This window comes from Mauremys reevesii, linkage group 4 (assembly GCF_016161935.1).
Source record: "Mauremys reevesii isolate NIE-2019 linkage group 4, ASM1616193v1, whole genome shotgun sequence".
Classification (NCBI taxonomy): Eukaryota; Metazoa; Chordata; order Testudines; family Geoemydidae; genus Mauremys; species Mauremys reevesii.
Window position 1 is genome coordinate 8,533,318 of NC_052626.1, and position 15,531 is coordinate 8,548,848.

A 15,531-nucleotide genomic window follows, 5' to 3' on the forward strand; every position below is an offset into this window, starting at 1 on the left:
CTTGTGCTGTGTGTGTGTGTGTGTGGGGGGGGATGCCCTTTGTGTCCCTCACTCTGCTCATGTGCTCAGGGAGCACCAAGTCTCAAGGTTCCAGTATTCAGGGGCGGCTCTAGGATTTCCGCCACCCCAAGCAGGGCAGCACACCGGGGGGGGCGGGGGGGGCGCTCTAGCGGTTGCCAGTCCCACAGCTCCGGTGGACCTCCCGCAGCCGTGCCTGTGGAGGGTCCGCTGGCCCCGCGGCTCCAGTGGACCTCCCGCAGGCGTGCTTGTGGATACTCCACCGGAGCCGCGGAACCAGCAGCCCCTCCGCAGGTGTGTCTGCGGGAGGTCTACCGGATCCGCGGTCACAGCGGACCTTCTACAGGCACGCCTGCGGGAGGTCTGCCAGAGCCGCCTGCCGCCCTCCCGCTGGGACACCGCCCCAAGTGTGCGCTTGGCGCGCTGGGGTCTAGAGCCGGTCCTGCCAGTATTCAGCCCTGTGGTGCGAGGGTGTGCTCAGGATTGGGGCTTCAGCCCCATGGCCCCCTTGAAAGGGCTCATGGGCCACCTGGGGGCTGCAGACTCCTGGTTGAGAACCACTGCTCCAGAGGTACTCAGAGTTGCCAAATCCAGACTGCAAGTCAGCCATGGCTTTGGGTATGGAGCCCAATACCCTCTTTGCCTCTGCTGTTCACTGTCACTCCAGGTTCTTTTTGACATCACTAAGTATCTTTCTTTTCTTTGGTGTCTGCTTTCTAGGTTGGTTATAGGGATAAAGCATTTAAGACTTTTGCATTTCTCTGCTCTTCCTAAATTAGTGTTTGAAAGTTTTATATATTCTCAAATTTCAGCCAGCCCCAGTTTTGTGGAAGAACTGGTAACGTCAATGTACATTTGATAGAAAAAACAGGACACTTAAGCAGTTTAGCTAGTGTTAAACATGGAGCCCTGCAGCTCCCCATGCCCTAAAACTTTTCAGTCATCCAAGTTCAGCACCGTGGATTGACCACTGGTGGTTCTTCAGTCAGCTGGACTGTGAGTCCATTTGGCCACACCTTCAAACTCTAAAAGGTATGCTCCCCTTGTTTAGTAGTTCAAGGCTACATGCCAGAAGGTAAAGTATTTCCCTGTGTAGACGTTCCACACACTAAGGCTACATCTAAACTACAGCCGGTCAATTTAGGGGGTCTAGTGAAGACAGCAGATCGCTCTCCAGTTGACCGCTGGACTCTATCCCCGACGAGAAGAGTAAGGTAAGTCAACGAGAGGCTTTCTCCCATCAACCCCCTGGGGTGTAGACCCCGCAGTAACTCGACCTAACGTACGTCGACTCCAGCGACATGATTCACGTAGCTGGAGTTGCGTAGGTTGACTTACTGCAGTAGTGTAGACATAGCCTAAGTTAACGCCATAAGATTTAACGGTGTCTAACCATCATACTAATTTAGCAAGTCATAGAGGAGTGGCACAGCTAAAGCTGCAGTAGCCACCCTGCTTAGTAGGAAGAGGGAACTTCAACAACCGCTGCTTTTGCTACCATCAGCCTGCCAGGGGCCAGAAAGTAGCCTCTGATACAGAGTGACCAGTACTTTGGAAAGCTTGTACCACCGTCAGAGCAATATGCATGAGCTGGATTTCTCCCAGTAAATGTGTTAAGGCTTTAACTATCTTAAATCAATAGAAGCTAGGCCTATCACTGCTCCCTACACACTCTTGTACAAGTTGTCTTATGAACTTCTTACCAGTTATTTTTAAAGGGGAAGCAATGAGGGCAAGAACCATCTCACTCTAATAAGGGCCTGACTGGACTACGGCCTGTAGATCAGTAGCTCTCTACCTTTCCAGATCACTGTACCCCTCCAGGAGTCTGATCTGTTTCACGTACCCCCAAGTTACACTTCACTTAAACACAACTTGCTTATAAATCAGACAAAAGCGTCACAGCACACAAGTACTGAACAATAGCGGACTCATTTTTACCATATAATTATAAAATAGATCAATTGGAATAGAAATATTGTACTTACATTTCAGTATATAGAGCAGTATAAAGTCATTGTCTGTTTGAAATTTTAGTTTGTACTGATTTCACTAGTGCTTTTTATGTAGCCTGTTATAAATCTAGGCGAATCTCTAGACGAGGTGATGTACCCATGGGAAGACCACTGCGTACTGTAATGTACTTAAAACTAGATGAAGTTCAACAACTGATTAAAGTTGTGAAGAACAGGAAAATCCACGTTAACCTGGTATAGCATAAACCAGCCATCACTTCTGATAGGAAGCTGGAGTCTTAATCCCAAAGGCTTGAAAATCAGGTGCAGCTAGTTAAAATCTCACTTCCTTATTTAAATGTCCTCTAGCACTTTCCAAACTTCATAAGGTTAAGCAAGGAAGAGAGAGGCTGGTTTTGCACTACTGCTAGCCTGCTCAGCAATAACGTGTTCATTTTAAACTTGGGTGGTAGCGAAAATACATTTACATACTGTACAGTATCTCAACAGTTAGGTGTGCTTCTGTCTCGCCTGGCAAAGGGTTGGACTGTTGAGCTCAGGTTTAGGACCAAACAGGTGGAACAAACAGGAGTTCTCCAGCTCCGGGACTGGGAAGTTCAAGTGATGGATAGTCTCCAATTAGTTACTAGTAGTGTAACCGGGCTTACTGATTTTGTAGTTTCTCCTTAGAGAGCTCAGGAATGGTAATTCTGAAGAAAATTTGCTCTGCATCCAATATCCTTCTTTAAATCACTGGGAGAAAAGAGACCATGATCTTTAACAGATATTTAAAAAAAGAGTGATCTCCAGACTAGGGAAGGCAAAAGCAATCAGGTTGTAGCTAGACGATTTTAAGGAAGTACACACACAGCTGGTATAAAGTTCAATGCGAAACACATTAAGGACAAGGAAAATATGGCAGTCTCTGTTTATTTTAGATTAAACAACGCTGTTTTAAAAAAATAAATAAAACCTAGACATCACCAAGAAAACAATATATTAGAGTACTATCAATGACATCAAATAGAACCCTCACCACAACGTAAAGTAGTCCTCAGCTGAAAAGAGAACAGTTTCTAAGGCCTAATTGTTCAAAAACAAGAAGAGATTGTTCTGTAATAACCTTCATTACTCACAATACCCTATTCATAACTGTAGTTTGTGTCACTCTCCTACCATACGTTACCATTGAAACAAGGGTTTTATTGCCATCAATGGCAAGAAGTGCTAAATTCATTTACCCAATGTTAAGAGCAGACGGGATAATCCAAAGCAGCATCAAGCCTTTGGTACCAGGATTTGGGATTTCTTTGCTAATCAGCAATTCAATATTGTGTAAGCAGTTACCATCGGAGAAGAACGTATCTCTGGCCCAGAGGAATCAAGTATGGCAAGTAATAAGTCAAATGTGTTCACTGACTTTGAGCACATCACTGATACAGGAGATGTTAACTCCTGTTCTCAAATGACATTAATCTAAGCAGAACAGAAATACGGGAAGCCTTACTCAAGATGAGAGAAATATTTTGCACTTTAGACAACTTTCCAATTTCCTTGCTCTGTGCACAAGCTGCAAGTTTATAAGTGACTGCTTTGAATCGTTCCAATGTATCAACTAAAGTGCAGGGTCTGAATATGTAGTCAGTATTCAGGTATATTTTAAAATATCAACTGAAGTATGGCCAATAATTGTCTACTATAGCCACATTATATCTTCCAACATAATCTGTTCAATCTAATTTTTGGAAGCTAATGCCTATGAAATTTTCATTTGGAGTTTGTTGCAGCGGCATGAAGGGAACATAAATGAAATGCCGCCATGTTAAAATATTCACATGAATTAAAACATATTAGCTAATTTCCCATGGAGAATGTAGAGGCATCTATTAAAGGGTGTTCATTCGATAGCTGTTGGGTGGGTACTTGCAATAGCATCGAAGTCTACGTTTTAAGGTTAGAAATAAAACAAGTTCCTTTTCTACCTTACTGTTGCTATGTAATAGGGTGCGTTGCCCACCCGGTTTACATTTGCCTTCAATGAAGGCCAGAGAGAAGCTCAACCCCCACACTACCTGCACTTTGGCTACCAAGAAGTGCAAAACTTTAGAAAAATACAAGGCAAGAAAAATTTTGAGATCAAAAATATATACCTTTGGTTAAAAACCATCCCCTTTATAGCCCAGCTAAGAACAAAAAAAGCTTCACTTAGGCTGAACAGTAGTAAAATTAGTACCAACAGCTCATCACCCCCCGAGACCTTCGAAAGGGTCATTCAAATTGCAATTTTTACACATCTGTTGTCCGGGATCTACAGGGCTCATTACATTTGCAGCGACAAACTATTTACATTTTCCACGAAGAGAATGAGTTTGTATCACAAGGTCCTCCACCAATAGTCTTTACAAAAGATAAGCTGGAAGTTCTTAATTAAAGAACTTTTGACCCATGTAGTTTTCTTCAGATACTGAATATCCAAACTTTTTATAGAAAGCCACATTTTTGGGCAGACACTCGAGAGTAATTTTATAACAGTTCAGTCTCTTACTTAGCAACGTAAGCGTAGACATTAATCTGAAAGAGACAGAGAACACCAATGGTTATATAAAATGGCATTTGAACACTGGATCAATTAAAGTTCAATTCTTCAGCGTGAATGCAAGCATTTCATTATTACTATTTGATGAGACCTCTCTGCAGTAGAAGCTTAAACTGCAATGACAGAGGCAGTTCAGTTTTCTCCATGAAATATTACTTCAGCTTTTATTTGGGGGAAAAAAATTCATTTTGAGTTTGTTGCAATGGCATGAAGGAAGCATAAATGAAATGCCACTGTGCAAAATTATTCACATGAATTAAAACATATTAGCTAATTTCCCATGGAGAACGGAGAGGGATCTATTAAAGGGTGTTCATTCGATAGCTGTTAGGTGAGAACTTGCAATTCATTAGTTAGTGAGAATTTGTGCTCGGGAGCACGTTTAACAATGTGATGTGAGGAGTGTGCCCATGTCTGCATGCACACGCAGGGGAGTGATTTGTTACGGCTTGAGTCTAGTTATTGATCAGTATGTGTTCATCTAAGCAACCACAGCACGTGTGTTAACAGATGCTAGAAACTGGATGTGATATACGGGGCTCCTGACCTGTACGGTGTTACAAGGTAAAGACTGTGAAGAAATACTTACAGTTTGCCAAGCTGCTTTCCTCTGCATTCGTCACTTACTACAACATCTTCTACCCTTCCTCTCTGAGGAAATAGATGCGTCTGTGTTCAGTTTACAATAGCACCTTTAAGTCATTTTTCAGTTAAACTAACAAGTGAATCTCTACCATTGCATCATGTTTTGATCAAGTAAGCAAGGAAAACATCTTAAAATGTCTTTGTAACTGACATGAGCAGAGTACACTCATCTTACTCAGTTTGACAGTAAACTCTATTAACTATTTTTGAAAAACAATTAGTTTAATGTCTTTTTCTCTATAATTACAGTGTGGAACGCACAAACATACCTTTGCACAAGAATGAGTAAATTTATGTTCTATAACTAGCGTTGCTGTAGCAACAATCTGTCCGAGATTTGTATCTTCCACAACGGTCACATAATAATCACCGGATCTCTTCATGTGTTCGAAGGTTTCTGTGGGAACAGAATAGTAAGACAGTTCTAACCCATTAATAAAATATGTGCCAGACAGCCACATAAACTGATGCTGAAGGATAAATGCTAATTCATAGCACTGAAGAATTCAACTCCACAACCCAAGAGGTGACCAAGAAATTAGAAATTGACAAAACCCCAGGGTCAAATAGAATCTGTGGAGAAATGGCCAAAAAAGAGTAGACAAAACAAATTCCTGTGTTCTGAGATGCAGGGAGAAGACCGCTCCCTTGCTGCTGGCATCACAGACCCACTAAGATCAAAGTAGATCACTCTTTCTTACAGTGACAAACTGTAGCTCGAAGCCCTATTAGTTTCTGTAGGCAGACCAATGAAAAAAGTAATGGGATGACCTGGGTAATTATAGGGCTGTCAGCCTGACATTGATCCCAGGCAAGATAACGGAACAGCTCGTATGGGACTCAATGAAGAATTAAAGGAGGGTAACGTAATTACACAAAGCTGGGAGGTATTGCTAACACAGAGAAGGACCGGGATATCATACAGGAAGATCTGGATGACCTTGTAAACTGGAGTAATAGTAATAGGATGAAATTTAATAGTGAAAAGTGCAAGGTCATGCATTTAGGGAGTAATAAGAATTTTAGTTATAAATTGGGGACACATCAGTTGGAAGTAACAGAGGAGGAGAAGGACCTCGGAGTATTAGTTGATCACAAGATGACTATGAGCCGCCAATGTGATACGGCCGTTAAAAAAGCTAATGCGGTTTCAGGATGCATCAGGCGAGGTATTTGCAGCAAAGATAAGGAGGTGTTAGTACTGTTATACAAGGCACTGGTGAGACCTCATCTGGAATACTGTGTGCAGTTCTGGTCTCCCATGTTTACGAAGGATGAATTCAAACTAGAACAGGTACAGAGAAGGGCTACTAGGAATGGAAAACCTGTCATATGAAAGGAGATTCAAAGAGCTTGGCTTGTTTAGCCGAACCAAAAGAAGACTGAGGGGAGATATGATTGCTCTTTATAAATATATCAGAGGGATAAATATTAGAGAGGGAGAGGAATTATTTAAGCTTAGTACCAATGTGGACACAAGAACAAATGGATATAAACTGGACACTAGGAAGTTTAGACTTGAAATCAGACGAAGGTTTCTAACCATTAGAGGAGTGAAGTTCTGGAACAGCCTTCCAAGGGGAGTAGTGGGGGCAAAAGACATATCTGGCTTTAAGACTAAGCTTGATAAGTTTATGGAGGGGATGGTATGATGGGATAGCCTAATTTTGGCAATTAATTGGGCAACTGATCTTTGATTATGAGCAGGTAAATATGCCCAATGGTCTGTGATGGGATGTTAGATGGGGTGGGATCTGAGTTACTACAGAGAATTCTTTCCTGGGTGCTGGCTGGTGAGTCTTGCCCACATGCTCAGGGTTTAGCTGATTGCCATATTTGGGGTTGGGAAGGAATTTTCCTTCAGGGCAGATTGGCAGAGGCCCTGGATGTTTTTCGCCTTCCTCTGCAGCATGGGGCACGGGTCACTTGCCGGAGGATTTTCTGCAGCTTGAGGTCTTCAAACCACAATTTGAGGACTTCAATAACTCAGACATAGGTTAGGGGTTTGTTACAGGAGTGGGTGGGTGAGATTCTGTGGCCTGCGTTGTGCAGGAGGTCAGACTAGATGACCATAATGTCTATGAGTCTATAATGCAAATCAACATAGGTTTATGGAAAATGGATCCTAACTCAGGCCTTGTCTACACCGGTAAGTTTCTGCGCAGTAAAGCAGCTTCCTCCAGTATAATTGCCGTGGTGTACACACTGGCAAGCCACCTTGTGCGTAGAAACTCCTCAGTTGCAGCATTGCAAAAAAAACCCACCTCGACGAGAATGGTAAGCCTGACAGCGCGGAGGCCACACACACACACTGTTGATAAATTGGAGAGGATTCAGAGAAAAGCCATGAGAATAATTAATGGATGAGAAAACCTGCCTTACGGTGACAGACTCAAAGAGCTCAACCTAATTAGCTTAACAACGAGACGGTTCAGAGGTGACATGATCAGCCTGTAAGTATATACAGTATGTGGGAAATAAATATTTAATAATGGACTCATCAGTCTAGCAGAGAGAAGTAGAACATGATCCAATGGCTGGCTCATTGCACAGGGAGCAGCTGCAGAGCTTCTTGCAGTCCGGGGGGGAGGTTCCCAGAGGAACACCGCCTTCTAGTCCTTCAAACTATGCCCATGTTGAAAAGTGGGGTGGCTGTGGCCCCACACACCCTGGGTCCAGTGCCGCCCCCCCTAAGTCTACAAAGTTTCTGGCACCCTTGCCCTCATCCCTGCCCCTCCCCAGCTCCAGGCCCTGTGTTTGGAGGTTAAAGGGGCCTCGGGCTGGCTGTGTTTGTGTGTGGGGAAAAAAAACACAGTGCCCCCCTGACCATGGGGCCCTGGGTGGTCACTCACGGTAAGGCCAGCCCTGCCCCTCCCAAAAAGCAATGACACCCCCCCACACACCATGTTTGCACTTCCAGCTGCCCCGCTCTGAAGGCAGCACCTCCAGCAGCAGCAGCAGCGCAGGAGGAAGGGTGGCAATACTGCGACCTCCTTAGAACCTTCTTTTGGGTTGGAACCCTCACGGTTAGAACACTGTAAAATTTCAGCTGTAAATATCTGAAACCGTGAAATTGACAATTTTTAAACTCCTACGACCATAAAACTGACCAAAATGGACCGTGAATTTGGTAGGGCCCTAGTTATACAGGAGGTCAGACTAGGTGATCACAGTGGTCCCTTCTGGCCTTGGAATCTGTGAAACAAGCTCACTGCCTCAACAGGAGTAAAGAGAAGCCCCAACTTCAAACTGCAAGTGGTGATGGACAGACCTTGACAAGACACGTTATCTTCATCCATTCACCTTCAGTGCTCACATCTCTAAAACTCAGCCTGAGCACAAAGAACTACAGTTTGTCCCATTTATGCGCGTGAACTCTGAAGTCACCTGGGACAGGCCAATGAATGTCACAATGACCATGAGATCCTAAACCATCTCAAAACGCTGAAATCTGCCTGGAGAGGCCTGGGCTAGCAAACTCTCCTGTGGCATCATCCAGCTACAGAAGTCAAGAGGTTCATTCATGAACAGATTTACTGTCAACATCAATAACTTCCTGTTCCCACCCTTCCCCTTTTCAAATGCCAAAATAACAAATAATGTACTCACTGATAAACTGCTCAGGACTGACAACTCCAGCTGCTGTCAGCTGACCCAGAACCTTAAAAAAGCCTGTTGCAGAAAAGTATAACCAAAAAAAAAAAAAAAAGGGTTAATGCCAGATAAAGATAAGCAATTAACTAGAAGCCCAGAGAATATGACTCCAGCATTTCAGGTACAAATTCAAATCTGTAAGTCTGTGCACACCATCATGTAAGCAAAAATAGCACGTTATGCCATATAGCTGTACCTATGCAAACGAGACAATGTGACCCCTGAACGATTACTGAAACTGCTCCTAAAACGCCCCCCTATATCCCTGCAAGATATGGAACAATACCACACAAAAGCAACATTGATGTGTTTCAAGTAAAGTGAAGTTTTTAAATACAGTATTGAGATTCATGATGTGAAGGGACTAGACTTCTCTATATGCCACCTACCATCTAGTTTAGTTACATGTAAAGAACTCCACATACTCCATATGTAGACTGACCGAATTCGACATCTTGAAAGTGAATGCAACATTAATTTTGAACTCATGCCATAAGCAATGTTAAATGATTGTCTAATGCTGTAACAGTGAACTGTTTTGAAAGCAGACAAGAGGCATGTGAATCAAAGCAAAGAAACTATGGATACAACCCTACAGCCTGGCAGGTTCCCAGAGCCTGGGGTCCAGCCCAACCCTGAAATTAAACAGCCCCATAGCCTGAGCCCCATGACCCCAAAGTCAGCTGACACAGGCCAGTCACAGGTGTTTAATTGTAGCGTAGACATACCCTATCAGGTTTACGTTTTCATGGATCCGCAGAGAAATCATTTGAATGTTGAGCTGTATTTTCAAAACAAGTTTTCCCTAGTTCAACAGCTAAAGAATTAGTTGTATTTTCTAACATTCAAATGACTATGAATCAGTATATTGTTTTTAAAAAGAAACGTGTGTTACTTCTACAAGAGATTCTGATGAACAGGAACGTGCGGATTACTTGACAGATTTGAGCTTTAAGATTTGTTTTAAGTGACCACCCAAGCAACCAGCAAGTATCAGTGCCTAAGCACTCGGCTACCACAATGGGGCCATATACTAACCTAGAGCAACAGAAGAAGTGGTTCTCAGCTATGGGACAGAGTAGATTGAAATCTCTCTGAGATTTACAATACAAAGTGATTAATAATGAAGTGAGGGCAACCTACTGGAAATGGTTGTTAGTGCAGGTTGCACTGTACTGTGTACAATTCTGATCTACAATATTCATTACACAATAGGAAACAGAACTGGACTTCACCTTTATTTAAATCAGCAGTGCAAAGGGGTCTCATAACTAAACCATCCCCTGGATCTAAAGGTGAAATGGCAGGAGAAAATGTTGCTGTGTTCTGGCTCCAGTCAAGTTCATGAAGGAGATTTGGGTCAAACATTGGTGTGTCATCAGGCATCACAGTTGCAACAGGCATCATGGCAGCAATGGTTGCAGCAGGTGTACTGAAAGCAAAACATAGATGCATTCTATAAAAAACATTTGAGATTGAGTTAATGTGTATACCCTGTAATCCTGGTAGCTACACAGTAACATGATTGTATGTTTATACCCTTATGCCAGCTATTTCCACAGTAACATATGTTTTCTCTATGATGCAATGAAAGGTTAATGAAATTTAATCTCCTATTTCCTTTATCAGCAGTTGTACTGTTTGAACTAGAACCTAGCAGGATTTGGGGTTAAAACAAACAATAAAAGTACATCCTTTGAAGTCCCTTAATGCATATTAAGTAAAGCCTATTTGAATAGCAACTTTATTTTTTTGCTAATGAATCAAACTTCTTATGGAATTAAGGCAACTATAGCAGATTTTGTACAGTATGCTTAGCATTTACACCCAGTTCAAAAAAATCTAGCACTCCTAATAAAGAAGAAGAAGAAGAAAGACAAATGTCGCTACTGTATCTCAAAGCTAGAGAGACCACAATTTGGATAAGCAAAATTACACACTTTTTGCTCAGAATTTTTTTTCCCCCCAACTATCCATTCATGGGCACACTAGTAGTTTAATCTGAGTCCCACTACATAAATATTTAGCAATTGAGTTAGAATCACTTTACATGAACATACACACAAACTCGCTCTCTCTCTCTACAACAATTTGCATACTTTTCCCCCTCGTTAAATATCATGCACTTTTTTTTTTTAACCTAACACTTCTCACATGATGTTTGCTTGTTTTTACAATTTACTTTGTGAATTTACAAAATCCAATGCAGTTTTTACTGCCAGGTGTAGGTTTTCATTGACTGTTTTACCACTTGGCTAATAATACTGCCATGGTTACAGTGTAACAACGGTAAATGATTAAAAGATAATATGAGGGAAATGTTTGTAATTCGGTGGGTGAGGGGAGGAGAACAGAAAATGGAAAACAAGGGACATTTTGCTGATTTTTCTAATTTAGAGGTAAATTATTCTTTTGTGTGTGTGTGTGTGTTGCTTCTGTAACTAGAATATCTGATGGTGTATATAAAATGAATTAGAACTCAAAAGACCACTTCTGAGGCTAGATTTTCTCTTTTTTAAAAAAGAGTCCTCTTTATATATCTTCAGTTGAACCAAGCAGCCACCATTCTTCAATGCAAGGTACAGTGTTCATATATATCACTGGACATGCCAAAGTAAACTAAGTTGTAAAACCTATTTTATTAGGATCCTTATATTTCAAAAAAATGCCCTTTACATGAATTATAAGACAGTGCAACATCTCTGTAATACTGTCTAGGGAAAAATGCAGAATGTGTTACGTATGAGGCATTTTAATGGAATCCAGAGCACAGAAGTTTCAGATCAGATGGCAGCACTGTAAGTACAACAAGAAGCACTAAATATTTTTCCTTCACCTGCTGCTATACGATGACCTTTACATATACGCCCTTTTCACAAACAATGATATACTTAAATGTAAACATCTGCAGCATCTCTCTCTTCTGGGTAAACGCTAATAGAAACTCTCCACCTACCTTTAAAAAAATAAGAAGCACCATACAACAACCTGAATGCTACCGAAGGATCTCACTGTGCTATACAATCAAGCCTACTACTTTTATGAGGTAGCTAAGTATTATCTTAATTTTAAAGGTGGTGAAACTGAGGCACCAAGAGTTTAAGTGACATTCCCAAGGTCTCAGGAAAGCCAGGAATGGGAAGGCAGGTCTTTTGATGCCCAGTCCTCGGCTTTAGTGACTAGACCATGCCAATGTATGGAGAGGACTTTCAAGCTATAACAAATGTTTGAATTACTCTAAGGCTGACAAAACTAAGCCACTGTAGCTCTGGTACCTTACATGATAGCTAATGTTATGCCAAACTAAATAAACCTGCACTGAGGTACAACCGCATCTGCTCTAACCCCTCAGACGGAGACCAGCACCTACAAAATCTTCACCAAGCATTCTCAAAACTACGATACCCGCACGAGGAAATAAGGAAACAGATCAACAGAGCCAGACGTGTACCCAGAAGCCTCCTACCGCAAGACAAGCCCAGGAAAGAAACCAACGGAACTCCACTGGCCATCACATATAGTCCCCAGCTAAAACCCCTCCAACGCATCATCAGGGATCTACAACCCATCCTGGACAATGATCTCTCACTTTCACAGACCTTAGGTGGCAGGCCAGTCCTCACCCACAGACAACCCACCAACCTGAAGCATATTCTCACCAGTAACTGCACACCGCACCATAGTAACTAACTCAGGAACCAATCCATGCAACAAACCTCGATGCCAACTCTGCCCACATATCTACACCAGCGACACCATCACAGGACCTAACCAAATCAGCCACACCATCACTGGTTCATTCACCTGCACATCCACCAATGTAATATACGCCATCATATGCTGGCAATGCCCCTCTGCTATGTACATCGGCCAAACCGGACAGTCCCTACGGAAAAGGATAAATGGACACAAATCAGATATTAGGAATGGCAATATACAAAAACCTGTAGAACACTTCAGTCTCCCTGGACACACAATAGCAGATTTAAAAGTAGCCATCCTGCAGCAAAAAAACTTCAGGACCAGACTTCAAAGAGAAACTGCTGAGCTTCAGTTCATCTGCAAATTTGACACCATCAGCTCAGGATTAAACAAAGACTGTGAATGGCTTGCCAACTACAAATGCAGTTTCTCCTCCCTTGGTGTTCACACCTCAACTACTAGAAGAGGGCCTCATCCTCCCTGATTGAACTAACCTCGTTATCTCCAGCCTGATTCTTGCCTGCATATATATACCTGCCTCTGGAAATTTCCACTACATGCATCCGACGAAGTGGGTATTCACCCACGAAAGCTCATGCTCCAAGTCTGTTAGTCTACAAGGTGTCACAGGACTCTTTATTGCTTAAATAAACCTGAGCATGCCTAGTTTTAGTTGCTGGATCATCCTGTGCTTACCCAGAACTCATGGCTGATCATACAATAATAGACCTCTACTCAACCAATATTCTGTGCAGAACAAAACTGGAAGTAATTTCAGTATTGTGTTAGAGAATGCTCAGAAGACACACTGAAAAGAAATATTAGAGAAGAGAACACCAGGAAAATTAAAATCTTTTCGTTTAGTATTAGTTTGATAAAGTAATAAACTAACTTATATAAATTCAAAGATACAATACCCAAAGCTGGCTGGTCCCTGGGTTTCCTCTAGAAACCAGTAGGAACTTGGACCAATCCCAGCTCAGACTGGGAAGGGGTGCAGAGGACCTGTTCAATATCAGCACACATGCCAGTTCAAACAGACATGAATATGCTTTGAAAAAGTCCTGTCCTCCTTTGCCAGAGATAAGGGGGCCTGGCAGGAAAGGGGCAGTTAAAAACTACTGCAAACTAATTATAGGGAACGTCCACTTCTAAGACCACGTTCTGCACTTGGGTACATGTGAGCAATCTCCAAGGAAGTCAAGGGAGCTGGGAGCCTCCACCATCAGGAAGAGTTTGAACCACACTGAAGGTGCATGGAAAAAGCATGTCCTCACTGTAGCAACTCTGAGACACCTGCCTCCTTCCACTCCCTTCTGACATCATCCTGCTGTGCTGGTCTCCAGGAAACACCAGGGCAGATGGCAATAGAACTACAGTAGAATCTTATGAGGAGATAGGAACACCAGGGTTACAAACTGACCTGTTAATGACACTTCATTTGGAACAGGAAGTACACAGGCAGCAGCAGAGATGAAAAAAAAAAGAAGTAAATATAGTACAGTGCTGCTTTAAACATAAACTACTACAAAAATCAAGGGAAAGCAGCATTTTTCTTCTGCAAAGTGAAGGGTCAAAGCTGTATTAAGTTAATGCTCAGCTGTAAACTTTAGAAAGAACAACCATCGCGTTTTGTTCAGTTACAAACACTTCAGAGTTACGAACAGCCTCCATTCATACTCTGAGGTTCTACCGTCCTTAAAATTTGTATTCGCACAAACAGCACCATTAGTTGCCATAGTTAATTAAACAAAGGCAGGAGGGGAGTGAACATCTCTTTAGAGGAGATCAGGCAGCCCTCCCCTAAGGGAGAGTTGTCCAGGGATCCCAGCCACAGGTGAAGGCTAGCTTAGCCTGCATGGAAAAGTTACAATGGGGGTCAGCCTTGGGCTAGGAGGAAAGAGACGTCTTTCCCCTACACTCTCATCCCCTTGTCGTCGTCCCCTCAGTGTCCCCCAATCTGCCTGCCCCACACACAGTCTCACCCCAGCCCCCTGCACCACCCCCACTAGCCCTACCCCCTTCCCCACCATGTGCTCCCCCAGTCCAGCCCCCACCCCTGGATATCCCCTAATCCAGCCCCCCCACCCGGTACCCCCAGTCCAGCCCCTTCTCCCACCATGTGCCCCTTAAACTAGCTGTATCTCCCCAGACCGCCCCTCTTTCACCTCACACTGAACGTATCTCCAACCCAGCCCCCCCAGAACGTGCCCCCCAAACCCAGCCCCCCCAGAACGTCCCTCCAACCCAACACCCCCCAGAACGTGCCCCCAAATCCAGCCCCCGCCCAGAACGTCCCTCCAACCCAACCCAGCCCCCAGAACGTGCCCCCAAACCCAGCCCCCAGAACGTCCTCCAACCCAACCCCAGAACGTGCCCCCAACCCAGCCTCCCCAGAACGTGCCCCCAAACCCAGCCCCAGAACGTCTCTCCAACCCAACCCCACAGAACGTGCCCCCAAACCCAGCTCCCCAGAACGTCCCTCCAACCAACCCCAGAGGCCCCCCAGCCCGACCTATCCCCAGCCCGACGTACCCGCGTGGCGCTCACGCAGCGATGGGCTCCGGGCTCCGGCTGCCTCCCCTCCGCGCCGGCTCCGCGCCGCACGGACGTGGCAGGGCGGGGTCAACACGCCGGCGGACGCACCGCCAATCCCCGCGGCCCCGCCCCCGCCAGAACTGCGGGCAAAGCGCCGGGCGGCCCGCGCCGAGCCCCGCCCACCTCGGGGCAAGCGCCGGGCGGCCCGGAGCGGGAGTGGGCGGGGCGACCCCCCCCACACCTGGGGCTCCCAATCCCTACAGAGACTCGCCCCTCCCCTAGAAATCCCGCCCCCCACACCTGGGGCTCCCCAACCCTACAGAGACTCGCCCCTCCCCTAGGAAATCCTGCCCCCACACACCTGGGGCTCCCCAATCCCAACAGAGACTCGGGGCCCCGCCTCCTGCTGGGGCTCCCCTCCCC

General features: G+C 44.3%; 1 protein-coding gene across 12 annotated transcripts; it reads right to left on the reverse strand.

Moving 5' to 3' along the window:
* Nucleotides 1-2,887: 2,887 nt before the first annotated feature.
* GNPNAT1 (glucosamine-phosphate N-acetyltransferase 1) lies at nt 2,888-15,222 on the reverse strand. 12 transcript variants are annotated; one of them, XM_039538720.1, is made up of 7 exons: nt 15,106-15,222; nt 13,994-14,006; nt 10,104-10,300; nt 8,824-8,886; nt 5,484-5,611; nt 5,159-5,220; nt 2,888-4,544 (listed from the first exon to the last, which is right to left on the reverse strand). In XM_039538720.1, exons 3-7 carry the CDS (start codon nt 10,273-10,275, stop codon nt 4,397-4,399), a joined length of 573 nt encoding a protein of 190 aa, XP_039394654.1. In that variant the 5' UTR covers nt 10,276-10,300; nt 13,994-14,006; nt 15,106-15,222; the 3' UTR covers nt 2,888-4,396. The 12 variants fall into 12 exon arrangements, with proteins under 12 accessions (XP_039394654.1, XP_039394655.1, XP_039394646.1 ...); XM_039538721.1 differs by lacking the exon at nt 13,994-14,006 and having other exon boundaries at nt 10,104-10,301; XM_039538712.1 differs by lacking the exons at nt 13,994-14,006; nt 15,106-15,222 and adding an exon at nt 13,871-13,964.
* Between the last annotated feature and the right edge of the window lie 309 nt (nt 15,223-15,531).

What these genes read in the sequence shown, in the direction of transcription:
- GNPNAT1 (XM_039538711.1), bottom strand. Translation starts at nt 13,796, where the DNA reads ATGGTGGAGGCTCCCAGCTCCCTTGACTTCCTTGGAGATTGCTCACAT. An exon ending in CAGTCCTGAGCAGTTTATCA is followed by an intron (nt 5,612 to 8,823) that starts GTGAGTACATTA and finishes CTGTTCCCACAG; the next exon opens with AAACCTTCGAACACATGAAG. An exon ending in GGAAAGCAGCTTGGCAAACT is followed by an intron (nt 4,545 to 5,158) that starts GTAAGTATTTCT and finishes TGTCTCTTTCAG; the next exon opens with ATTAATGTCTACGCTTACGT.